Consider the following 25333-nt stretch of genomic DNA (forward strand, 5'->3'; position numbering starts at 1 on the left):
TTTTGTTTCCTATAATTGCAATAAAATTCTAAAAGTGGAATGGATTTCTCCTCCAGGAAGAGTTGACTTGGGCAGAGGACTGCCCCCTGCCCCAGATAATTGCTACCATTAAAAGCCACTGTTGCCCCATTCCACCCCATGGGAAATTCTTACCTCAGCTTGCCTCCCATGACATTGGGGGGTGGAAGAGCAAACAGTAGGAATGACCATGATGAGCAGAATGACTCCAGCTTCCCTACCTCACCCCACACCAGCCTGAGCCCCCTGGCTGGGATTTCTGGGGAATTGAAATGAGAGGTGGCTAAGGAAGGCTGGAGAGCTCAGAGCAGGGAACCCTCTCCTGGGATTGGGGATTTGGCTTGCTGGAGTGGGGAAGGCCAATCCTCATAGCACTGGAGATGCAGAGATTTCTCTTGGACATACTGTCCAAATACCCTTTATGCCTCTTTTGCCAAAAGAAACAATCACTAATGATGGAATTGGGAGGCACTGGGGTACTGCCCCATCTATTCAGAGGGTCAGCCTGGCTGGGGGGTAGATAACCCGTCTAACTATTCATCCTCCTACAAAGCACAGCTCTGGTCCCAGGTCTGGTCCCAGCTTTAATTGCCATGGGCAAGTGGCATTTTTCAGAATTCCCCAAAGTCACCAATATTCTGCAAGGATGGAGGCACGGGCTATTTCATCCTGGGGTTTAATGGCTCCAGAATGTACCCTGAGTGATGCTCCCCAGAGCAAGTCTCAAACCAAGACCTTCCCCTGCCCCCACCTCCCCAACTGGCCCACTCCTGGAATGGCATAATCTTGACACTCATCCCTCAGAGTTGGGGAGCAAAGAGAGAAAAGGGGCCTGGACATGATGACAGCACTCGGGGAGAAGTACCGGCCTGAGGGGAAGAGAGCTGGGCTTGAGCGAGGTCCCACATCATCTCTAGGCAGCAGGTGAAGCAGCTGGGGGTAGATATGGATGAAGGAAAGGCAGTGGCTTCGGCAAGAGAAACGTTGTCCAAGGCAGCAGAGGATTCTCCAGCTGGGATCTCCCCAAGTCAAGGCCCCATCGTCCAGAGCAGAGGAGGGGGGCAATGTGCCGTGGCCCACAGCCCAAGTTCTTGGGCCCTTTGCCCTTTTCACTACTGCTTTGGGACTGGCCCTACTGTCACAGCTTCCAGCCCTGTGACCAAGTGACTACCAGGGGCTCTCAGAGGGGACTGAAGGGCCAGCAGAGCCCCTGACCCCCGGCGACTTGCTAGATGACTTCTTGCTTCGTGATAGTCAGCTGGGGGATGGCAGAGGGGGGCTTGACAATTGTGGTGATGGCTCCTGGCAGGAGTTTGTAGGGCTCAGACCCTGAGCCACCTGGTGGTGAGGGCTGTGGAGTCTCAGGGGTGGCTGGAGGGACAGAGAGACAGACAGGCTGTTCAGAATCCTAGCCCTTTGGGGAGTGAAAGCAGAGCCCTAGAAAAGTTCTCCCCCTCTCTGGGGCTTATTTTCCTCTTCTATAAAGCGAGAGAAAGAAACCAGATAATCTCTAAAGTCTCTTATGGCTCAAATCTTCTGATCCCAGATCACAGTCTCATGTTCTATGAGGTCTGGAAGGCTATGGCTGGGCCAGGTCACACCCAGTTCCTACTAACCTCCATTTCCTCCACTGTTTGGTATGGAGACATGAGCTGCTTCTCCCAAAGCAGGGCCCAAGTCTGACTTTCCCCAAGGACACTGGGACATGTGACAGGAATACCCATTCTTGGAGAAAAGGAGCAAAAATTGATGAAACCCTAACTGGCTTAAAAAAAATTCTCTGACATATAGGTAGATGAGTAACAGGAAGTAATTGTCCTCACCCCCATAACAGGTTCAGAAAGTAACTCTGAGTCCAGCAGGTGTGGCTCAATGGTTGAGCACCAACCTATGAACCTGGAGGTCATGGTTCAATTCTCTGTCAGGGCACATACCCGGGTTGCGGGCTCGATCCCCAGTAAGGGGCATGCATAATTCTCTCTCATCATTGATGTTTCTATCTCTCCCTCTCCCTTCCTCTCTCTGAAATCAACAAAAACATAAAAATCATGACCCACTTGGCTAATTTTAGTCAATGGACAACTTTCCCAAACAACACTCTCAATTAAATGAAATCTCATTTTAGTGGACTGCTTCATCCCAATGATAATTTCACTCTTTGAAGAACTTTGCCAATGACAAACTCACTCTTGTGAGATTTTACCTCAGAGGAGAGTCTAGTTCAATAGACATCCCAACCTAATAAATAATCTCACTCAGTTGTCTAATGGATAGCCTTAACCAATTGAGAAGCCTTATTTAATGAACAATTTTACCAAATGCGCACCACCTACTAGAATTTTCACCCTAATGGATATCCTCACCCAACGGGCAAGCTCATCTAGTGGATTACCCCATCCCAAGGACAGCTTCATTCAGTAGAGGTTATCAATCACCTTACTAAATAGCAGCCTTAACAAATACACAATCTCATCCCTCATCCCTACCCTGGCTCCCTCTTAGGCCCCAACCTCACCCCTTCCTGAATAGAACCCAAGTTGCCCACCTGCCTGCCCCCTGGGCCGGGGCCACTCACACATCTGTCCATTGCTGAGGTGAGTAGGCATCGTGTTGGCAACAATGACGTTGGTGCCCATGTGTTCCTGCATCAGGTGAGGGTGCAGGGGATGATGGGCATGGGTTGCATCACTGGAGGATCCTGCAGGTAGAGGGAAGACTCAATGAAGATGAAGAGTTTGGGATAAGGATCATGGGCCTTGAGACACCATCTTCCTCAGGTGTGGCCAATCAACCTGCCCATCCATTATGGATGATGCCTATTGGGTTCCTATTCCTGGGCTAGTAAACTGGGGTTTACCATTCCCATCCATGGACTTTATGAGGGTATTAAGAGGACCCAGCTAACCAAGAGAACAAAAGTGATTTAAAAGAAACAGAAGCATGTAAGGAAGCATTGAGATAATTTAAGTATTATCATGAGTATTGATTGTATATTAATATAATGGATTTAATCAATGGCTTTCGAAATTCCTTGGCACGGAAGTTCTTCAACCATTTGGTCCCAACTCACCTTTCAGCCAAGCTGACCTATTTAGTAGAGCATCTATGTGTTTCTTTGTACTTTCCTGTAATTTCCAATCTCTCTGCTTTTGCTCATGTACTGGCTCCACTGGAGATGCCTTCCCCACCCCCCCATGTCAACACGTCCAAATTCCAGTTCAGATATTTTCTCCTAAGGGAGGCCTCTCCTGGTTCTCTCCACTCCAGTAGAAAGTAAACTTCTCCTTCCTTGCAATGCCCATAGTAATTAATTTATCTGTAACTCATCTTTAGGAATAACCACTTCTCCATTCTGTGAGCATTACAATGAGTCTAAGCTTCCTTGCTTAGATCCTGCCTCCTATCCTTTCAACTCACTTCACCTAGTACCATCACTGCAAAAACTCTTCAACCCTATTGAGGCTGCCAACTCACTGATCCCCACTTTTCACTATCACCCCATCTTTATTTCTCTTCTAGTCCAGCCAAGATTCCATAGCCCAGTATTATAATCCCTCCTTCCCTTGCATTCACTGTGAACTCCCTCATAGCTCCCCTTCAGAGTAAAACATTTTCAAAGGGTTGACTACTCTTGTTACCTCCACTTCATTTTCCCACTCACTCTGTCACACTTCCCAGTCTGGTTTCCTTTCCCACGGTTCTCTGACACTACTGCTCTTTTCACAATCGCCGAGTCTCCACGTCACATCGCCAATCCAATGAACACCTCCATCCCTCTCCTGTGAACTTAACACCATTAAATGCCCTGTCCTCCTTAAAACATGCCCTTCTCTTGGATTCTGGAACGTCCCTGGTTTTGCTCTTATCCCTCTGGCTCCTCTTCCTCCAACCTCCTCCCATGGCATCTAATTGCTGGAATACCATGGATTTGCCTTTCATCCTGAGCTTTGGGATTGTATTTTAGCAACAGACTCAGATATCCAACTGCCTCCATGATAATTCAACTTGGATGTCTAACAGTCATCTCAAGTTTAACTCAAGTCCAAAATGGATCCCTCACCATCATCACCATGCCCAGCCTCAAACTGTTCTCTCTCAGTCTTCCCATCTTAGCAAATTGCTCCACCAGCATTCCTGTTACTCAAAGCAAAAACATAGGTTTTATCCTGGACTCTTCTCCTTCCTCTCTCTCCCCCCACATCTGATCAATCAGCAAGTCCTGCAGGTTCTTCCTCCAAATAGATGATCACGTTTTTCTCTGCTGCTAAATTTCCAGTCATGCTTTGTCCCAGCCTCTACTGTCTTTTCCCTGATTGGAGACAATAACATTCTCAGGGGTCTCCTGTCTCCATTTTGCACCTTCCCCTCCCTAAATCCACTTTCTACCCAACAATCAGAGTAGTTTGTTTAAAACACTAGTCTGATGTTCAATCTTCTTATAATAGTTGCATGAGAATAAAATAAAAATTTCTGACCATGGCCTATAAAACCATATACTTATCATTTGGTTTCTGCCGGCTCACCATCTTCATCTCATACAACTCCCCCAGCTCACCACCTTATCCTCCTTCTCAAACACACTACCCTCTCCTGCTTCAGGACTTCTGTATTAGTTACTTCTGTCTAGAATGTTTTTCTCTTGACTTTTAAATACTCTATTTCCTTTCATCCTTCTGGTCTAAGCACAAAAGTCACCACTTCAGAGAAGTCTCCCTTGGCCAACCTGTCAAAAGAGGCCCCTTCTCTTGGAGAGACCCCTGCCCCCGCCCACCTCTCTGCCCCTCCGGGGCGGGGCACGGACCTCCCAGCAGCATCTCCTGCAGCAGGTTGTCGATCTTGGCCATGCCAAAGAGCTTGATGAACTGGATCTGCTCAATCATCTGCCAGGTGATGCTCTGCAGGGTGGGCAACAGCAGCAGCAGCTCGCCGAAGCGGCCACGTGAGTCATACTGGCGGTCGTTGATGTAGTCCTCCAGGCTCACCTGCACCTGGGACCGCAGCCTCTTGATCTTACCCGGGTCACTCAAACCTTTAGCATCTGCAACAGGAGGGGGTGGGCAAGGGAGGGCAGTGGGGCCCAGTTAGAGCATCTGGGGAGTCAGGTCCCAGACTTCCCCTGACTCATGGGGCCCTCTTAGGGGGCCTAGTGGCTCAAGGTCACACAGGGAATCCTCAGCAGTGCTGGGATGAGGATTCAGGGTCCACAAGAAGCAGAGCGCACTAATGCAAATTGTAGCTTCCTGGACTCAGGCAGAAAAGTGTTTCTGTCACATTTCCTAAGATGCAGAACTGGGAGAGAGGAGTGAGGGATAGAGGATGGGACTTCAGGAACATACCCAAGAGGGCACTTAGCAACTTCCTCATTACACATGGAGAAACTGAGGCACAGAGCAGGGAAAGGACTTGGCCCAGGTCACATATCCAGTGTTGGCAATCCATGATGTGCACTTGGGGCTCCTGACTCCCAGTTGAGTTCCCACTGTCCAGATCTCAGCACACACTGCTTCTGCTGCCTTAGAGCTGTATCCCCACTTTTCTGCTCCCTTGCCTGTGTCATCTTAGGGTCTCAGCTTAGGTTTCACCTCCACCAAGAAGCCTTCTCCTTTCTACCCTCCCCAAGTCCGCATTATGTGTCCATGATGTTCCCAAGTTTCTGTGGCTCTTCCGTTACTACTGACTGCACAGGAGGCAATTGTCTCTTCCACTAGATGTGAGCTCTGGGCAGGAAGGCATATATATCATTTGTCATTTTAAACCCGCCACCTAGTACCATGCACAGTCAGTATTTGTTGAATAGATGAAAGGATAGGTAGATGGATAGAAGGATAAATGAATGAAAAAAATCAATGGATAAATTCTAGATCCTCAATCTTAAGAAGGGGACTCAAGTAGTCGTCCAATGGATAATCTCAGACTTCATGGAGGTAATGCATTTATTTCCTAATGTAAGTGGCAGAAAGAGAATTTCACCCACACATCCAGTCCAGGGTGCTCTCCACTAACCATGTTTGTGCATTCTTTTACTCAGTCAACAAACTCTATTGAACATCACCTACATGCCAGGCCCTATTATAGGTCACCTGCCCCTCCAAGCCAGGTTACTGACCCTGACTCAGCGTCAGTAATCCTGCACACTTTACTGAGCCATTTACTCTGTCTAGCCCTGTGCTGAGTGCTGCAGGGGATATAGCCTGGGCCAGACTCTCAAGGAAACTAGAAAAGACAGTGCCTGGCACACAGTAGGTGTTCTCTAACATGTAAGAGATGATCCACACAGAGTGTTTAGAATAGTGTCTTAAAGAGCATTCCATAAATGGTGATCATCTCCCTCTTCATTACTATTATTACTAGAGGTGATCTTCATGCAGTTGGGGCCTAAGACAGTACCTTGCACACAGTAGGTGTTCTCTGACATGTAAGGAGGAAAGGAAGCAAGCAAACCTTTGGGGGCCCAGGAATCTTGACATTGTAAAGTAAGTCAGGCTTTGCACAGACATAACTACAAACTACAAATACAGGTGGAAAGTCAGTAAATGGAATGGGGAGAGGAGAGTCAGAGCTGAAGGAAAGGGTGGGGGTGCAATATAGTAGTCCCCACTTATCTGCATTCTTCATTACTATTATTACTATGCAGTTGGGGCCTAAGACAGTACCTGGCACACAGTAGGTGTTCTCTGACATGTAAGGAGGAAAGTTATTACCTCCATGAAGTTTAATTGATAAATTAGGCACAGTAAGAGATGAATACCAATAACTAATAAATACTAAAACTGAACACTTATTACAATACATTGTAATAAAAGTTATGTGAATGTGCTCTCTCTCTTTCTATCTCGATATCTTATTAAACTGTACTCACATTTTCACTTAAAGAAAGTACTTCTATGGCTTCTCTTTGGAATGTCCAAATTGCCAGCATTACTACTCTTGCACTTTAGGGGCATTATTTAGTAAAATAGGATGACTTGACCACAAGGACTGCAATACTGGGACAGTTGATCTGATAACCGTGTTGGTTACCAAGTGACTAACAGGCAGATAGCATATGCAGAGTGAATACGCTGGAAAAGGGGATGATTCACATCCCAGGTGGGACAGAGCAGGAGGGTGCAAGATTTCATCACACTACTCAGAAAACCGTGCAATTGTAAAGTTATGAATTATTTATTCTTGGAATTTGACCACAGGTAACTGAAACCACGGAAAACAAAATTATGGATAAGGGGGACTACATGCTACATGAAGGGTTAGAAAATACTCTCCACAGTTGATAGGACAAGAAATAAAGGCATAAGCACATAACAAACATTATAAAGGTGATCAATAGAGACAATAAAATAGCCAGAAAAATATATTAAGAGGATGGAGGAGAATAGGAATGGTGATAAAAGAAGTGAAACCCTCTGCTAGCCTAGGAGGAAAAATACGGCCTAAAAAAGATAAAGCAAGAGAGAGCAGGCTTAGCATTTTATTTTGAGCTTGAGGTAATGGCCAGAAGAAATGATAATGAATCAGAAATGGCTCTGAGGGGTAGGCTTTAGCAGGAAAAGTGGAGTAGGGAGGAATATTTGCTAGCCTAGGAGGAAAAATACGGCTTAGCATTTTATTTTGAGCTCGAGGTAATGGCCAGAAGAAATGATAAAGAATCAGAAATGGCTCTGGGGAGTAGGCTTTAGCAGGAAAAGTGGAGTAGGGAGGAATATTTGCATTTTAAGTATGTGCAGATATTATTTTGCTAGGAGTAAGGGTACACCCAATGTAGCTTCCCCATCCCCTTTTGAGGAAAAGAAGATAAAAGGAAAGAAAAGAAGGAAGACAGGAGATGAAAGAGAACAAAGGAGGGAGGAAGGGAAAGGAAAGAGAAAACTCCAGCCTCTGGACTCAGTGTGCCCTGTCAAGTCATATCATCCCTTTGAACTTTGATTTTTCCTTATCTATGAAATGGAGCTAAGAAAAACACCCTCTCCGGGTTGTTGTACTAAAGAGATGAGGTTGTGAACTTGGGGCATGTAACCCAGTAGGAGAAGTCTGACAGAGGGTCTGGAGCATCAGGGGTGGGTGGGAGGTGCGGACTGTACCTGGGTCAAAGAAGATGATGGCTTTGAGGCAGGCATACTCATTGTCATCGATCTGCAGCTCCTGGAACGGCAGCACCAGCTCATCCAGGATGCGCATGGACACCCGGCTCATCTCTGCCAGCTCCGGGCAATGCCGGGGGATGATGTAGTCATTACCTGGATGAGTTGTAAAGGAGAGGGGATGGGGAAGCTACCTTGGGTGTACCCTTACCCCTAGCTTTGAACAGGCCCTGTCCTTTGCAGTTGCAATGCAGTTGGTGCTCATGGGAGGAGTGCCCATTTTACAGATGAGAAAGTTAAGGCCCAGATTAAGGGAATGAGTTGCTTGAAATCATTGGACTGGGCCTGGGATTTGGCTTTGAGTGTGTTTGAACTTTAATTCCTTGGGTCCATATTTCCTTGCATCCAAGGGGACAGGGCTATTTCTGATCGGTCCCCTTGCCCCAGCATGCTGCCATGGACATCTCCTATGCCCAGGTGGGTTCCACACTGGACATGCCTTCCACAGAGCCCTGGCTGAGCAGGCCACCTCCTCACCTAATAATAGAACGTCCTTGAACACCATAGAGCGCTTGGTGGCTCCGAGAAGCAGGTGCTCGCCGGCATGGGCTCTGAGCAGGGCCACCTGGAAGAGAGAAGGGACAGCATATGGTGCCTGCACACCTGTGAGGGCTGCTCCTAGCCAACTCACCGACACTGGGCAAGTCCACTTCATGCTTCCCTCGCCTTTACCTGCCTGAATTATAAAACAGGCATCAGAAAACAGCTGCCCTCTTCCCATAACTGATCAACTGGGGATCTGGAGAAGATTCAGCAGGAATCCAGGAGGGGAAAGAACATGCGCTAGGAGCAGGGTGACCAAACACTGACTTTGACCTTGAATTTCTGTGTCCTTGGGCAAGTTGCTGCTCCCCCCTGGGCCTGGTTTATGTGCCTGGTGAAACTGTGACAATATTCTGGGTGTATTTTTTTCATTAGAGGTGCAAAGGCTTTCATCAGACTCTAAAGAGGGTCTATCACCCCGAAAGTCCTAAAACTGTGGGTCCCCAATTCCTACTCATGGGCCAGCTATGAAAGATTATGAAGAGTGGTTTATAAGAATGCAGATTCTTAGGCCCTACTTCCAGAGATTCTGATTCTGTATGTATGGGGATGGGCCCAAGGATCTGTATTAAACAAGCTCCCAAGTGGATTCTGATGTGCAGTTGTGTTTGGGAAATCACTGCTCCAGATTTCCAGGCAGCTGCCCACTTGCCATTGTAGGATTCTAGGGTTCTGAGAGTGAGTTACAAGAATTTGGACATGGATGTTGGTTCCCACCTAAGGCAAAGGCATGAACACTGGTTCTTGGAAGTGGATGAGCTTGACAGACACCTTTCCTGCAGAGAAGACAAGTCTAAAGTTGGAGGTAGGAGCCCAGCCAACTCACCGGAGAGCATTGCCTGCCCTTTCAGAACCATCTGCTTCAGAGCTAGCAAGAGAATCAAAGATGGGCTGGAAAAATAGTATCAGGCTGGTAGCCTCAAGGGTCTTATCTGCAAGGTTGGGTTAGGAAGTCCAGAGGGTTTTAGCAGGCTAAATTATTAAGTAAAATGCTTTTGTTCATGAATTCACTTGATTGTTCATTCTTTCAGCCATCACATGTTAAGTGCCTACTAAGTGACAAACGTGTTTTAGGCAATGGGGACACAATGGTGAAAGGAAAGGAAAGGAAAGGAAAGGAAAGGAAAGGAAAGGAAAGGAAAGGAAAGGAAAGGAAAGGAAAGGAAAGGAAAGGAAAGGAAAGGAAAGGAAAGGAAAAAGGAAGGGAAGGGAAAGAGGGTGCTAGGAAGGGAAAGAGAGAAAGCGAGAAGAAGAGAGAAAGAAGAGAAGAGGGGAGCAAGGAAGGAAGAAAGAGAGGGAGGGAGAGAAGGAAGGTGAGGGTATGAGATAAGAGCATAGGGCAAGAATAACTACGTAGATGGGAGGTCAGAAAAGACCCATCTAAGGAAGTGGAATTGTTCTAAGGCACATAGTAAACATTCAATAAATATTTGTCTGAATGAAGAAAGGAAGAAATGGGTGAATGAACGAATGAGCAAACTAGTTAACTTCCTCTCCAGATGCAGCCCCTCCTGGGCAGCCACCTGTCCTTACCTAGTCTATTCCCCTGTGGTTAAATCTTGTGAGGATGCCAGGAAAATAGGAGAAATGGCAAACAGGCGGTGAGAGTACACTTGCCATGACCAGGACAAGGATGCTTACTATTGAGCACTTCCTACACAGTACACCGGGCACTGTGCAGGCCCTTGTCACTTACCAGTGGCTCTGATTGACAGGGAGAAGACCTGGCATCAAGTCCCAGCTCTGTGGCTGCCTTGCTCTGTGGTCTGGGGCAAATCACCTTCCCTCTCTAGGCCTCAGTCCCCTTATCCAATGCTACCGTTGCTTTCCAGGTTTCAATGGATTGATATTCCAGACAAAACAAGAAGCAAACAACGTGGAAAGTGGTTCCTGAGGCGATGTCTATCGAGTTGGGGTGCCCTTTGGAAGACAATGACCCCCATCTCCCAGGCTTGTCTCCTCCTCCTCCCCCACCCCATCTAGAGCAAATGGGCTCCTGTACACCGTGAATGGGGAGCTGGGAACCCTCATGATCTGGGTCCAGCCCCCTGACATGGCAGCTGTTCTGGGGGTGAGCAGGCAGGGGGGTGTTAATGATTGTCCCGTGTTATTGGCCACCCATCACTGCTCTCTGAGAATGCTCTGAGCCCTAGCCAGGGAGGTTTGGGTGGGAAATCGAGGTTAACAATTGTTCAGCTTGGGGGTATCTCGTTGCCCTGCTGAGCCCCTGGGAAGGAACAGGAGGGATTAAACATTAATGTAGATTCTCCAGGAGAGGGGACCAGGGCCAGAACACGAGGAGAGGGGAGAAGGCAGGGGCTCTGCCAAGATCCCTGCCCTGTCATCCCTCCCAAAGCGGGAGGAATCTGTGTGAGAGGGCATCTGATCCGGCCCCCGGTGCGAGGCCCAGGACCAGCCAAACCCGTGTTTGCACAGCGTGTCCCATCGCGGGACACTAATGGGTGTTCCAGGAGGGGGTGGGTGTGAAAGGAGTTCCAGGAGCCCCGGGTCTGTCCACAAAGTTCAATAGGTGCCTTGCCTGCAGGGCTTCTCAGAAACTTGAACAGACTGGCATGCGTTGCCAGTCTTTCATGCAAATTGTGCAAAACGGAGAAGTAAATGCACCAATGGACATCTAGGCCCTGTCCATTGGTGACCCCGAGCTTCCCTCAGAGCTGAGAAGGTGACTCAGCCCGGCTCTCCTTTCCCAGACAGGAAAAATGTCTGCAGAGGCCCAAGGGGTGCAGGAGCTGTCACTTGTGGTATCTCAGAAACTCATGTCCTCAGACACCATCACACAAACACACACACACACACACACACACACACACAGTCCCCTGTCCCCCCTGGGACATTTTTGGTATGTCAAAGAATGTACTTTGGAAATAAAATGCTGAGCTATACCATGTTGGTGGGATACAGGAAGAAACTGACATTTAGGGAGGCCAGCTGTGGCCCCGGCACTGTGTAGGTGCTTATTACATGACTTACACTTTTCAAATGGTAATGTTCTCAATCCTTCCAACAACTTTCTGAAGCAGATATTACAATTCCCACTTTGTACATAAGAAAACTGAGACTCAGAGAGAGGAAGTAATCTGTCTTAGATCACACAGAGAACCAGTCTTAAAACCAGGGCTCAAGCCCAAATTTCCTGATCCTTGGCCTTGGGCCCCTGTCAATATCTCCTCGGGAGAGGGCCCTGGTGCAGAGGTACAGTGGATAGAAGCCTGGACTTTGGAGCTTGCCTGCCTGGTTCTAATCCCAGCTCTGCTGGATACTAGCTTTGTGACCATGAGCAAGTTACTTAACCTCTCTGTGCCCCAGTTTCATCACCTGTAAGATGGAACTAATAATAGCACTACCTCATAGGGTTGTTGGAAGGATTAAATGAGTTAACATTTGCAAAGTGATTTAAACAACTGCAGGACACATGAGCACTATGTGTGTTTTGTTAAGTAAATTCAAACCAGTCCAAGGCTATATCCCAGGTGGGCCAGCAGGTCCCTCCTGCCAAGCACCCCCACTGCCCACAGTCCACGTCCACCCGCACCTGGTCGTCCAGGGGGAGTTCACAGAAAGCTGGGATGTACTTGGCCCACTCAACGAGCACCAGCAGCTGCTCCTTCATGGACTCGCACACGTCGGCAATGCTGGCGATCTTCTTTGCCCGGATGTCTCCGTTGATCCCAGAGACAGGGGAGGTGATCTGGGGGGAGAGGAAGGAAAATGCTGGGGATGGCTGGGCTGCCCCACACGCCCAGAACCCTGCAGAGGCCCCTCCTCAGATAGTGTCCCAGTCTGGAAAAGGGGAGATGGACTGTGGGTGCCATCTTGGCTCGGAGGAAGTTTAAGGGAAAATGGACAGAAAGAAGGATGCTGAAGAAGCCCTGCTGCCTGCCCCTGCCTCCTCTTCCTCCAGCTCCTCAGAATCCCAAGGAACCCCTCAGCCCTAGGGGAGAAGCAGGGCAAAAATCCTCATCCTCATCTGATAGATGAAGAAACCACAGTCCAGAGAGGTGCTGTGATTGGTCCAAGGTCAACAGCAAGAGGCTGACTGAGTACCAGTTTGCTACTCTGTCCACTTGTTCGCTGCTCTGTTGTCCAAGATGATCTCAGGCCCTCAGTGAAGGCAGAGAGCTGCTTGAACCACAGCCCAGAGAGGTGCTGTGATTGGCCCAAGGTCAACAGCAAGAGGCTGACTGAGTCCCAGTTTGCTACTCTGTCCCCTTGTTCGCTGCTCTGTTGTCCCGGGGCTAAGCTGATCTCAGGCCCTCAGTGAAGGCAGAGAGCTGCTTGGCCTGCACCATATGGGCAGTGGGATGAACTAGAAAGTGCCCCCCGATGCCAGGCCTGTGTCCCAGTTTTGTCTTTGCTACTAAACGGCTGTGTGACACTGGACTCGGCTTCCCTTCCATGACATCTGAGGGTCCATCTAGCTGCTGCTCCAGGGCTTGGCTGGGGAGGGCGGGGTGGAGGTGAGATTCCTCTTCAGTGTGTGGGGTCCCAGGTGGGTGGAGCGGTCACCCAAGTACCTGCTGGGACAGGACCTCCGCCTGCAGGAGCGCATTGATGGAGGGTAGACTGCTGTCCTCATAGCTTGACCTGCGAGTGCTGATCCGGTCCCGCTCATTTTGGACGGCTGTGAGGACAGCAGAGAGAAGTGAGGAGGGAGGGCAGGGATACGGAGGAGGGGAGGGCTGTCGCATGACTGATGAGGAATGGGTGAGGTGCAAGGGGAGAGAGTTCAGCCCTGACAGAGTTTCTGAGGGCTATCCTGCAGGGAAAGAGGCACAGTTGGAGGTGGGTGTAAGAGGGGTACGTCCAGGAGACAGAGCCCAGATCAACTTGTGGGAAGGAAGGGAGACAGATTCTAACCCAGCTTGTTAGAACTTTCCAAATACCAAAACTGCCTCAACACAGTGCGGGGACTGCAGGAGTGACCCACCCATCCCTGGAGGCATGCAAGACAATGATGACTTGGCAGAGGGCTTAAGGTGAGTCTTGAGCATTGAAGAGGGGATCTGTCTAGATAACAGATTTTCAAGCTCTGTTTTAGAAAAGGATCCTTTTCTTTCCAGATGAAAGTGTGTAAAACAAGCAAAATGAATTCCTCTGGGTGACAGGAGATGGCCCAGGGATTCCTGAACACTGAGGCAGAAGGCCTGGACGAGGGGATTGGGAGGCCTCGCCTGCCCTGGCGGTCTCATCCGTCAGTAGGAGCTGCAAGGGATCCAGGCTACCCTTCTCAGAGACAGCAAAGGTACACTGTCCTCCCCCTGCCCACTGCTGGGCTCTCTCCCAGGAACTCAGAGATCTGGGGCCTGTGTCCACCAGGGCCCCACACCCCACTGTGTGTCCAGTCCTGGCTGGAGATATAAGATGAACCTGCTGCCTTGGCCCTGTCCCTTGGACTCTGAGAAGCCTTCCTGTGCAATGAGGCTTGGCTGAAGCTGGAAGGAGGGAGGATGCAGTGGGAGGAGACCCAGTTCCTGTTCGGAACTGCCACTCGCTCTCTGTGTGCCAGTAGAACAGTGATGGCGAACCTATGACACACGTGTCAGAGGTGACGCGCGAACTCATGTTTTTGGTTGATTTTTCTTTGTTAAATGGCATTTAAATATATAAAATAAATATCAAAAATATACATCTTTGTTTTACTATGGTTGCAAATATCAAAAAATTTCTATATGTGACACGGCACCAGAGTTAAGTTAGGGTTTTTCAAATGCTGACACGCCGAGCTCAAAAGGTTTGCCATCACTGCAGTAGAAGTCACTTCCTTTCTCTGGGCCTCAGTTGCCCCATCTATCAGCTTTTGCTTCCCAAATTGTCTCTCCCATCTCAGAAACAGGCAGTTTATTCCCCCACTTCCAGCCTGGGAGTCTTTCTCTCACATTCCAGCTCTACTCATGCCCCACATGTGTGAGTGGTCCTTACGGAATCCATCCTGGCTCCCACTCTGCCTGGGCCCTGACTTCTCGGCCCTGGAGTAGTCTGGGACCTCCTCTCTGGTCCCTTTGCTTCCAGCCTTGCCCCTACAGTCCATGCACCTCTCAGGTCATACCCCTCCACGGCTCATTATGGACCAGTGCCTCCCCATCTCCCTCAGAGTGAAGGCACAGCTCTTCCTTGTGGCCCCTTCTCTCTGAGCCTCTTCACTACTCTGTCCCCCAAACTTGCCTCACTGCTCCTCTGACACACTCTGGTGCTGCTGTTCCCACTGCCTGGAATTCTCTCCCCTATAGCTTAGCGGCATCTTCACGTCACTCCTGTCCCCGTGCAAATGTCACCTTCTCAGAGGTACCCTCTCTGACCACTTGTCTGAGCGGCATTCCCCCCTCACACTCTGCCCTGCATCCTGCTTCCTTCTTCCTCTTGCCTCTTATTGTAGAATCATATGCTCATTTCTTTACTCTCTGTCTCTCTCTCTGAGAAGAAAAGCTCCAGAAAGAACTCCCTCTTGTTCACTTCTGTGGCCCCAGCAACTAGAACAGAGCCTGGCACATAGTAGGTGCTCAATTAATATTTGTTGAGTGAATGATAAAAAGCTCTGTTTCTTGGGAGTACCCTAGGCCCTGTGTCTCAGTGGAACATTGACATCCCACCTATTCAACTGTCTCTGGATTTCACACATTATTGAAATCAGAGAATGAAAGGCAGACAGTCAGTGGTTCTCAACCTTCCTAATGCCGCGACCCTTTAATACAGTTCCTCATGTTGTGGTGAGCCCCAACCATAAAATTATTTTCGTTGCTACTTCATAACTGTAATTTTGCTACTGTTATGAATCGTAATGTAAATATCTGATATGCAGGATGTATTTTCAGGGGTCGCAACCCACAGGTTGAGAACCGCTGGAATGAAGCCAGGAGTCAGGGGGATAAAATACAAGTCCCAAGATAAGAAATCTCTCCAGAGACCCACCACCCTGCATGGGGCCAGCTCCCAGAACCACTCCCCAGCCTTAGTCCTGCCCCACCTGCCCTGCCCACACCCTCCCACAGAGGCTGCCCGCACCCACCAGGGCGCCAGGAGGAGGCAGGCTGAATAAAAGGGCTGCTGTCAGCAGCTGCGGATTGGGCTCCTCAAGGTTAGGCCGGCCTTATCAGTGCCCGGCGCGAGCTCAGTCACGGAATGATGTTTTCCAAATGTTTGCTCAGTATTAGCAGGGTCGGGGACCTAATGTAACTCCTATTGAATATTAACCAACCTGGGCAGAGGCAGAGAGGAGGATGAGCTTGTCTTCTCAGAGAACCCCTGAATGGGGGCTACTAGGGGCTGAGCTGAGGTTCCAAGAAAGGGCCCACCACCAACCCATACCTCCTGCACCCCTGGCCCTGCTTCCTGGTTCTAGGTGTCCAATTCCAGGAGCCTGAATTTGTCCTAGGACCACCAAGTAAGTGTCGGGTTATAGGAAAGAATTCCCAACCTACTGTTAGGCCCCCTGGTCCCCAGGTTTCTCCCCAGAAAAACTTGCCACTCAGGGAACTCACTTTTGGCCACCATGGAATAAGCTCTGGCCAAGACTTACGGGTCTCTGAGATTTAGAGCCATTCCCTGGGGTCAAGAGGAACTTTCAGGGATCTAGGCCCAAGATGATTCCCACGCTGGTCCCTCCCAGTTTCAATCCTGGGAGCTTGGTACCTGCCCAGCTCTGGGAGCCTGAGTTCTAGTCCTGACTCCACCCTTGAGTCAATCATGTCACTTCTCTTGCCTCAATTTCCCCATCTGTAAAGTGTATGAAGAAGTAGATTTGATAGCCTCATATACACCTGTCTTGTCTATAAATTTTGTTTGCAGCCCATGTCTTCCTGTCTAGTCTATAAATTTTGTTTGCAGCCCATTTAAAAAAATATATGTCAAGTACACAACATTATAATTTGACATCTGTATACTCTGCAAAGTGAGCTTCCTCAAAAGTCTAGTGACTATCCATCACCATACAATTCACCCTTCAGGGCTACTTTTGGGTTTAAATGACTGAATTCTGCTAAGACCATCAAGAAAGAAAAATGAAAACTTGTCCCAGCTCTTCTGATCCCCGTGGCTTCCAAGAATTTCTCTTGGCTTTGGGAAGTTCTTACCAGGCTATAAAACTTAGACAGAACTAGTAATATCCTTACTTCCCAGAGCTTGACCACAGTGGCGACTGAACACTTTGCTACCCTGGCCTATTCTCAAAGCAACCAAGGGACACGAGCACATGTCACAATCTTAACCCAGGTGTGTAAATAAGCACCAACATTTACTCGCCTACACTGACTTGCCATCAGCCAATTCTCCTATCCTCCTGACATGATGCCACCTTCCCTGAGCCAAGAAGCAATTTTCAAGGCTAAGCAAGGGCAGAATTGCCTGGTGCTCCCACTCCCCTTCTAGGAGCCAGGATGTGGGCCTGTGCCTCTTTGGCAGCTGAGGGGGAAGACCAGGAAACAAACACACAAGTCCCAGTGTCTGTGGTGAGGCTCACAAAGCTGGGAGGGACCACTACCAACCCCCTCATCTTATAGAGTCCAGAAGGGGCAGAAACTTCCCTGAAGTGACACATGGGAAAATGACTGAATGCTTAACAAGAGACACATACAATGGCAGATCAAAGCTGGACCAGGCCACATACAGCCCAGGAAGGCTGCTAACCTTCTCCCACCTGCCTGTCACAAGGCCTGCGATTTTAGCACGAGAGATTCATTCTCTTGAACCTAAAATCGTGACTGTGGGGTAATAGAACCACTGACTATTAGAACCATAGACTCTTAGGCCCTGAGACTATAGTTCTCAATCTTCCTCTTGTCACCAGCTCTTCACACATACAGGGGTGGGCAAAAGTAGGTTTACAGTTGTAAGTACGCAAAACAGTTTATTTTTGAATTGTTATCTATGATTGTATTATTACTACTACTACTACTACTACTATTAACCTACTTTTGCCTGTATTGTTATCTATGATTGTATTATTATTATTACTACTACTACTACTACTATTAACCTACTTTTGCCTGCCTCTGTATATCACATCTCCATCTGCAGCATTTCTCATTCCACAGAGTGGTTCCCAACTTGGAGGTGAGAGTGGGTGAGAGAGGCTCCACACCACCGAACACCAGGCAGGGAGAGGTGGGGGGCATTCGCCCTCTGCAAAAGCTCCTTCCCCACTTTGAGAACCACTGAGGTCTGGATGCTAGAATGATGTTGAGAGCAGGAGGGGGCTACTCCTTCATCAGGGTGAGCAGGCCCAGGTTTGCCACAGGACTCATGAGCTCACACCAAGGCCCTATTAGGATGAGTCACAGAAGACAATTCCTAGGGAGGGAGCAGAGAAAACAAGGTCTCAGAGGCAAAGATGGGGAGGGGAGGTGACCACAGCTGAGCTCCTCTCCTCATTAGGCTCAGCAGGCTGGGTCCCAGGTTCCCGCTGTGGGGTGGGATGGGGGTAGGAGGTGTGCAGCACTAGACCAGAGGTCTAGCTGTGAGCTAGAAGTGAAGGCCTGGGGGCTAGTCCTAGAGCTGGGAAGTGTGAGTTGAGAGGAGAAAAAGATGAAGAGATTTGAAAATGGAAAGTTATTTTTAGAAGCAGTTACACGATTTTTGCTTCCTGAGCTTGGGTTGAGTGTTCCTGAGGTATGGAGGGCATAAAGCAAGCAACATGGAGGTATCGTCCAAGCAGCACTGAACTTGCGTTCAAAGCTCTGGATTCAAACCCCACATTCTGCATTGACCAGCTCTGGGGCCTTCAGCAAGTTGCTGAGCCATTCTAGCCTCCGTTCCTTTATCTATAATAATAGTGCCACCACAATGCCCTAACTGGTTTGGCTCAGTGGATAGAGCGTCGGCCTGCGGACTCAAGGGTCCCAGGTTCAATTCTGGTCAAGGACATGTACCTTGGTTGTGGGCACATCCCCAGTAGGGAGTGTGCAGGAGGCAGCTGATCAACGTTTCTCTCTCATTGATGTTTCTACCTCCCTATTTCTCTCCCTTCCTCTCTGTAAAAAATCAATAAAATATATTTTTAAAAAAAGAAAGAATAATAGTGCCACCACACACAGTTGTCATAAGAACAAAAGGAACTATCCATCATGGAAAAGCCCAGCCCAATGATTGGTGTCTGCTGGTACCAGGAGGCCTGGAGAGACCTCAATCAATGCACTGCGTCTTCCCCTTCTCCACTCCCCAGGACAAGTCCAGTGTCCTGCTCCCATTCCCTAGGATGGGAAAACTTGGACTCACCTGATACTCAAGCATGACGACTAAGGAACTGGGCACTTGTCCCTGGGACAGGAAGCTCAGGAGCAGAGCACCGCCCCCACACCCCCCCCCCCCCCCCCCCGGCCCTGCTCTGTGTGTGACGGGGTAGAGCCATAACCTCCCCCATATTTGCTGAGTCTGGGTAGTACATGGACATTTGCAATATCATTCTCTAGTCTAGACCTTTCTTAATGTTTGAAACAGCAAAGAAAAAACACGGGACTTGGCTGCCTTGTGGTGGAGAAGGCAGGCAGGGGTGGTGGTGGCTGGGAATCCACTCAGACACAGTGGGAGCTTATCTTTTTGAATCGTTCTCAAGACCAAGCCCAGCCCCTCCCTATGGTCAGATTTCTAGGCCCTTCCTTCTCTCAGCCATTAGTCAGTCACCCTGGGGCCTGTTCCTGAGTCATAAAGTTGTGTCCCCAGTTGTAAATGACTGTGGGGAGCTGTGGTGCGGGTGGGGCAGTGGTGGCAGGGGGAGGGCCGAAGCTCACCTTCCTTCTTCATGCCAGCCCGGAAGCACTTCTTGAGCCTGCAGTAGCGGCACTGGTTCCTCTTGTCTTTGTCCACCACGCACTGCCGACTAAATCTGGGGAGGGCTTTGGATGGTTGGATGGAAAAGGGACAGCCCTCCCGCCCCCAAGATTGAACTAGAACCCTGGCCATCTGGTTGATCCCCAGCCTCTTTGCTGCAACTAACCCTTCATCCCAGAAGTTCTCATGTTAACCATAAAAGCTCAATGGAGTCCAACCCTGTCTTATTAAATGTAGGGAAACTGAGGCTCAGAGAGGCAACCCGTAGACCTGGATCACTCAGCCTGAGGTAGAGCCAGGTTGGGAACCCTAGTCCCTTGAGTATCAAAGCACCACTCTTTCCACCACATCCTACTAGTATGAGAGCTCGGAGGCCAGAGCAGGCTCCTGGTTATAGCTAACGGTCAATACGCGGTCCACTAAGCCAGAGATATAAGTAGAGGCAGTGCCTCACAGTGGCTATGGGTGGGGCCCTGAGTATCAACCTGGGCTCTGCCATTGATTTGAGCTGGGTTACCTTGAACAAATTCCAAGCCCTCTCCACGCCACAGCTTCCTCCTCTATAAAATAGGAATAATAATAGTAACCACCTCAGAGGGGCGTTGACAGGGGAAAATAATACACAGATGGAGCCTGGCACAGTATCCACACATGACAAATGCTCCTAACCGATGGCTATTGTTTTATTATTGCTGCCATGCAGAATGGCAGATGCTTTTAAAGGAGGGATCTTCAAGGCTTTAGGAAGCCCTTGGGGCAGGTGGAAAGGCCTGGGGCCAATCTCCTTTCCGCCCTAGAAAAAGCACCAGTTTGGGGGTTGGGCCCCATCCTCAGAGGCTTAATCCTAAGCCTCATGGGTCCTTATTTGCTAAGTGGGGAAATAACAGTGGGTGAGTGGACTTAGTATGGTTCCTGCATATAGTAAGGGATCAATAAAGGGCAGCCGATAGCTTTCTGATCCATGAATGAGTTTCCTAGGATGGCTGTTCCCATCTGGAGCCACCAGGCCTAGGAAACCAGAGGAGGCTTGAAGACCTAGAAGGGCAGATGCCTCTGGGGCCTAGTAGGGAGATGACAGACCCTGGGGAACATTGGCCCAAGTGTGCCTATTTCCCAGCTGGAGAAATCAAGACCCCGAGCAAGCGAGCGGGGCTCCGCACCTGCAGGAGTACATGTGGTTCTTTCTCACGCTCCTCCGGAAGAAGCCCTTGCAGCCATCACAGCTTGAGGCGCCGTAGTGTTTGCCTGTGGCCCGGTCTCCACAGATGGCGCACAGGGCACTGACACCGAGGTTGTTGGTCGCATTGAGGTTAGCACCTTCTGATGGGGATGTGTCTGCACGAGAAGAAAAAAGAGGAGGACTCAGAAGCACAGAAAGTCACCTCCTGGAGGCCCTGTTTTTCTGGTGGTTTAAATTTACAAACCAATATGAATGTTGTGGGGAGCTCCCCAGGGCTTCAGCCTCAGCCAGAATGCCATGCCGCCCCCACTCCCTCAGTGACCTTGGACAAGCCCCTTGGCCATTTGGAACCCCTGTTTGGCATCTCTAACTTAGGTATCATTGTGACAGTGACTTCACAGAGTTGTTTGTGAGAGTCTGCTCCCCTCATGATGGAGACTGCTAGCCCAGCTTTCTCTGGGAAGTAATGAAAACTTGGCCACACTCTAGTATGCTTCCAGCCCTTATAGACCCTGATTGACTGGGCATAGAGGGCTGTGGAAGGGGCAAATACTGCAGTGTCTGCCCAGAACCAGGTCTTGCCATTTATTTCTTATTGAGTGACCATGGCTAGGTGGGTCTCAGCTTAGTGCCTAGGGGCCCTGACAAGCCTCCTGGGAAATGAGAAAACATGCACCAAGGACTGTGGCTTGTTTGCCCTCCTGGGAGGGTCATGACAAGGAAATGTGCACCCCTCAAATACCTCTTGTCCCAGAGGCAAAAGCTACTGCGTCTACATAAATGTGAGGAGGGGTAAAAGAGGCAGGTGACAAAGATCTTGGATTGGATGCTGGGGGTCTCTGGTGCTAGTACTGATGCTGCCACTAATTCGCTTGTGACCTTGGGCAAGTTTGTTTCCTTGCTTCAATTTCCCCGGAGCCTCAGTTTCCCTAAATGTAAACAGGGCAGTTCTACTGTTCTAGTGGTTTTCAATTATTTTTTAAAAATTCAGTAGCCGAACCCTCTTTTTATAAGCAAATCTTCCACCAAGGATAGACCTCTTGGAAGATGATAAACACTATGACCCATCTCCCCTGAAGAATGCATGCATGTGCACAGCACACAAAGTCGTAACACACTGTTCTCATAGAACCCTGAGGCCGACCTTGAATTCCTAGGGAACAACCAGTTAAGCACTGGAGAGGGGCATGGCGCTGCGGTAAGACCACAAAGTCTGGAGCCCTTTGCCCAGTTAGAATCCCAGCTTGCCCATCTCTTACTGGTAGCCCTGTGACCTTGGCTGAATTAATTAACTTCTCGCCTTCCTTTCCTCACTTGTAAAATAGGAGGAAAATGCCCTAGGGCTGTTGTGTGTTGTGGTGATTCAGTCAAGTGTTTGTCACAGAATAAGCATGAGATTGGCATTTGTGAAAGAACTTTTCTGCAGAAGAAAACTCTCAGAGCACAAGACTTCCCGCCTCCACGTGCGAGCAGACTCCGCTGCATTTCATCCTGCCGTCACCTGGCTGAACATCTCCTAGTCTCCCGAGGGTGCCCAAGAGTGCGGCCCCCTCCACTTGGTGAATTATTCCTGGAGATGGGGATAATTGTTAAGCCGTGCTGGTGCCCTTTCTCCCTCAGCCTCGCCTCCCCAGACCCCTGGGAAGAGCTGACCCCACAATTTCTGGCCATTCAGGAGGAGGCTGGGGGAAGGGGTGCCCACATCCTGGGCAGGATGGGCTGGGTGCTGCCAAGTATATCATCTCATCCCTGGAGTCAGCCCCATTCTCCAAGTGAGAACACCAAGGCCCAGAGAGGACAAGTGGCTTGCCCAGAGTCATCACACTGCTGGGAAGTAGAGGAGCCAGATATATGGCCCAGGGGTGCTGGGTGATTCTGGCCATTGCTGCCCTTGTTGGGGTGTCTACTGGGGTCTCTGCAGCAAGGAACCCCTATTGCTTTTGGTTCTGAATCTGAGATGGGGACAGATGGGGAGCTATCCTTGGAGCCTTTGAGCTACCAGCCCAGGATGTATGCCAAACATAATACCAACTCTCAGACCACTTCAAACTCCAGTAGAGAATGTAAACCCTTCTTATAGGCGTTCAGAGTTCCTGAGAGGACTCAGGTGGGGCCAGGACCAGTTACCAGTGCTAAGATATTAAGTACCTTATCTTATTTCATCCTCTGGTAAGCCCTGGGGTGGGTGCTATTATTTATTCCCATTTTACAGATGAAGAAACTGAGGTTGCAACAGGAAAGAATCTATGCCAGAATTTGAGCCCTAATCTTTCTGGCTCCAGGGCAGGAGGCTGCCTGTCTTCAGGTCACCCAATCAAGGGGCTTGGCTCTGCCTCGGGAGCACAGGATTCCAGGGAGCTGGAGGCATGCGCTCTGCAAGGTAGATGGCACCAACCCCAGGGAGCAGCTTGGGGCTGGGTTGTGGCCAGGAGTGTGACAGCACACATTGTCCTTGTGGGGTCACATGGCACCCACCTAGGGCAGCAGCTCCTTAGTTTACCATTTCCTGCATGTTTGTCCCTCAGTTCCTCACATGACCCTTGGATACTCCTAAAAGCTGGCCAGCAAGCAGACTTGGGGTGATTAAGCCCATTTTGTAGAAAAGACCAGGAAAGGAGGGGTGACATGCAGGTCATACAGTAAGTGGATGGCAGAGACAGGTGAGCAGTTGGTGAGACTGACTATGGACAGTGTCCACTGACCACAGGCAGAGCAGTCACCTTTTTCCAGCTGAGCCAAACTGACCACAAGCCTTAGAGGCCTGGGCTGAAGCCACAGAGCCGGGGCAGGAAGGCAGGTGGCAGGCTGGCCTCGGCTGGCTGCCACCCACTTCTCCACCGAGGCTGAATTGCCACCAGTTAGGGACCTTTCTCTCCAGAAACTTCCTGGCTTTCAAGTCCCTTTCCTCCCCCAACCTCCTTGTGAAGGAGAACACTCCCCCCTCAGATGGCTCTCAGTGATTATAAACCTGGAGAGACACATACAAGCAATAAGATCTGCTCAAAGACAAATGGACATATTGCTGATGAGAATCTCATTTGGTGAATGGCAACGTCAAAATCCTGCACATCATGTCTGCATAATCGTGCCCACCGAACAGCACCGGCCCCCAGGGCAAGGATGTGCACATATACACAAGCAGGTACACACAGGGCACGAGTCAGAATGCCCATGCAGGAAACACAGGGCACACAAACAAATCCACATCCATGGTACATGTGTGCAAACATCCACAGTCACATGTACACACTCACCGCCACTTTCATACATAAGACAAACACAGGCACCTCTAGAAACACCAACCAACACAAACCCACTCAATGTACAAACACAAACGAAAATGGACACAGAACAGGTGCACAGAGACAAATGTGCACAAAGATGCAAATGGTTTCTGTGGGCACACAGTTGCCAACCCAGTATATCACCTCCCACCCACTTACAGGGGAACTCATGCGCGCGCACCACACCAAGAAGAGGGCATGATCTCACACACACACACACACACACACACACACACACACACACACTACTAACTGGTGTCTCATTTAGCAAAACTTCCCTGAGAACTCCATTTTCTCTAAGTGGGGCATTCACGCCAGGAAAGTCTCAAAGACACCCTGAAACACAGGGCGCCTCCATCTACCGTCTCCAGGGACTGGACGTGCCTTTCCATCTCCCTGGACCTAGGCCCAAGGGATTCAGGAAGGGGCCATGTTGGACCCAATTACTAGAGCTGGATGGGAAGAAGGAGCTCACCGTCACGTCCCTGCTCCCAGTGACGCGCTGAGCAGGATGGCTTTGAGGTACAAGGGACTGGAAGGGCCTGACAGGGATTCCTGGGGCCACTTTTGCTGGGGATATGCTCTGGCAGGCCTCCCCTGGCCCAGAATGCCTCTGGTCACTGTGCCTGGGCACATTTCCTTTCCCTGGCAACGCCCGTACTGGCCTATCAGACCAACCTGGCCATCGTCTATCATTCTCCTCCCAACCCAAAACTGAGTGCCAGAGACCTGCTTCCACACCTGGGCATACCTGCCCCCAACTGGCATTCCTGGGCACACGTGCCTCCACCTACCATTGCCCATCGTCAACACCTGCACATTCTCAAATTCCAGGGTGGTGTAGGCTGGGTCCAGCGCAGCACTGTAGTCGGCCATGTCCATGTCGACCAGGGTTTTGGAGAGGCGCATCCTCCCCCTCCACTCCTCAGTCACTTGCCCTGCCCAGGATGCCCACCCGGAAGGCTCCAGGCCGAGCCGGCCCCCGCCCTTCACCCTCCCCCTGCCTCCTCCCAGGTGCACTCTCTGCCTTCCTGCCTTTCAAACTGTCCTCTGGGAGGATCTCCCGGAGTCTGGGCCTAGCCGCCCAAAAGGGGTGGAGGCTCTGCCAGGGAGGGGTGGGGGTTAATGGTTAATCGGCTCCCCCACTGGTGGATAGTCTGGGCGGGGCTGCAGGGATTTGGCTGTTTGTTGGTTTCTGCCTGACACCAGGGGTGCTACTACAACTGGTGGGGCCTTACTCACCAATATTCAGTTATTGATTCTGCAAGATGGAGAGGCTAACTCATCAGCACTCATTTGACCCCCCTGACTCAGCCACCCTCCAAGTCATTGTCACTCCAAGTCAGGCATTCTAGCTGATATGCTGGGACGCTGAGAGCCACCACCAAGGT

At 49.8% G+C, this 25333-nt stretch overlaps 1 protein-coding gene across 4 annotated transcripts; it reads right to left on the reverse strand.

Annotated features, from left to right (window-relative positions):
- HNF4A (hepatocyte nuclear factor 4, alpha) lies at positions 1 to 24990 on the reverse strand. Of its 4 annotated transcripts, none has more exons than XM_005871238.2 (10): positions 24737 to 24990; positions 20639 to 20813; positions 19439 to 19533; positions 13235 to 13341; positions 12253 to 12408; positions 8634 to 8721; positions 8097 to 8252; positions 4790 to 5056; positions 2594 to 2716; positions 1 to 1389 (listed from the first exon to the last, which is right to left on the reverse strand). In XM_005871238.2, the coding sequence occupies exons 1-10, from the start codon at positions 24849 to 24851 to the stop codon at positions 1247 to 1249; spliced, it is 1425 nt and encodes a 474-aa protein (XP_005871300.1). In that variant the 5' UTR covers positions 24852 to 24990; the 3' UTR covers positions 1 to 1246. The 4 variants fall into 4 exon arrangements, with proteins under 4 accessions (XP_005871300.1, XP_014399204.1, XP_005871301.1 ...); XM_014543718.1 differs by having other exon boundaries at positions 2564 to 2716; positions 24737 to 24989; XM_005871239.2 differs by having other exon boundaries at positions 4820 to 5056; positions 24737 to 24988.
- Between the last annotated feature and the right edge of the window lie 343 nt (positions 24991 to 25333).

Source organism: Myotis brandtii, unplaced genomic scaffold (assembly GCF_000412655.1).
Source record: "Myotis brandtii unplaced genomic scaffold, ASM41265v1 scaffold333, whole genome shotgun sequence".
In the NCBI taxonomy this organism is placed as follows: Eukaryota; Metazoa; Chordata; class Mammalia; order Chiroptera; family Vespertilionidae; genus Myotis; species Myotis brandtii.

Coding starts and splice junctions, on each gene's coding strand:
- HNF4A (XM_014543718.1), bottom strand. CDS start 24,851: ATGCGCCTCTCCAAAACCCTGGTCGACATGGACATGGCCGACTACAGT. Junction 12,409..13,234: donor CGGAGGTCCTGTCCCAGCAG/GTACTTGGGTGA, acceptor CTCTCCCCCCAG/ATCACCTCCCCTGTCTCTGG. Junction 5,057..8,096: donor CATCATCTTCTTTGACCCAG/GTACAGTCCGCA, acceptor CTCCTGTTGCAG/ATGCTAAAGGTTTGAGTGAC.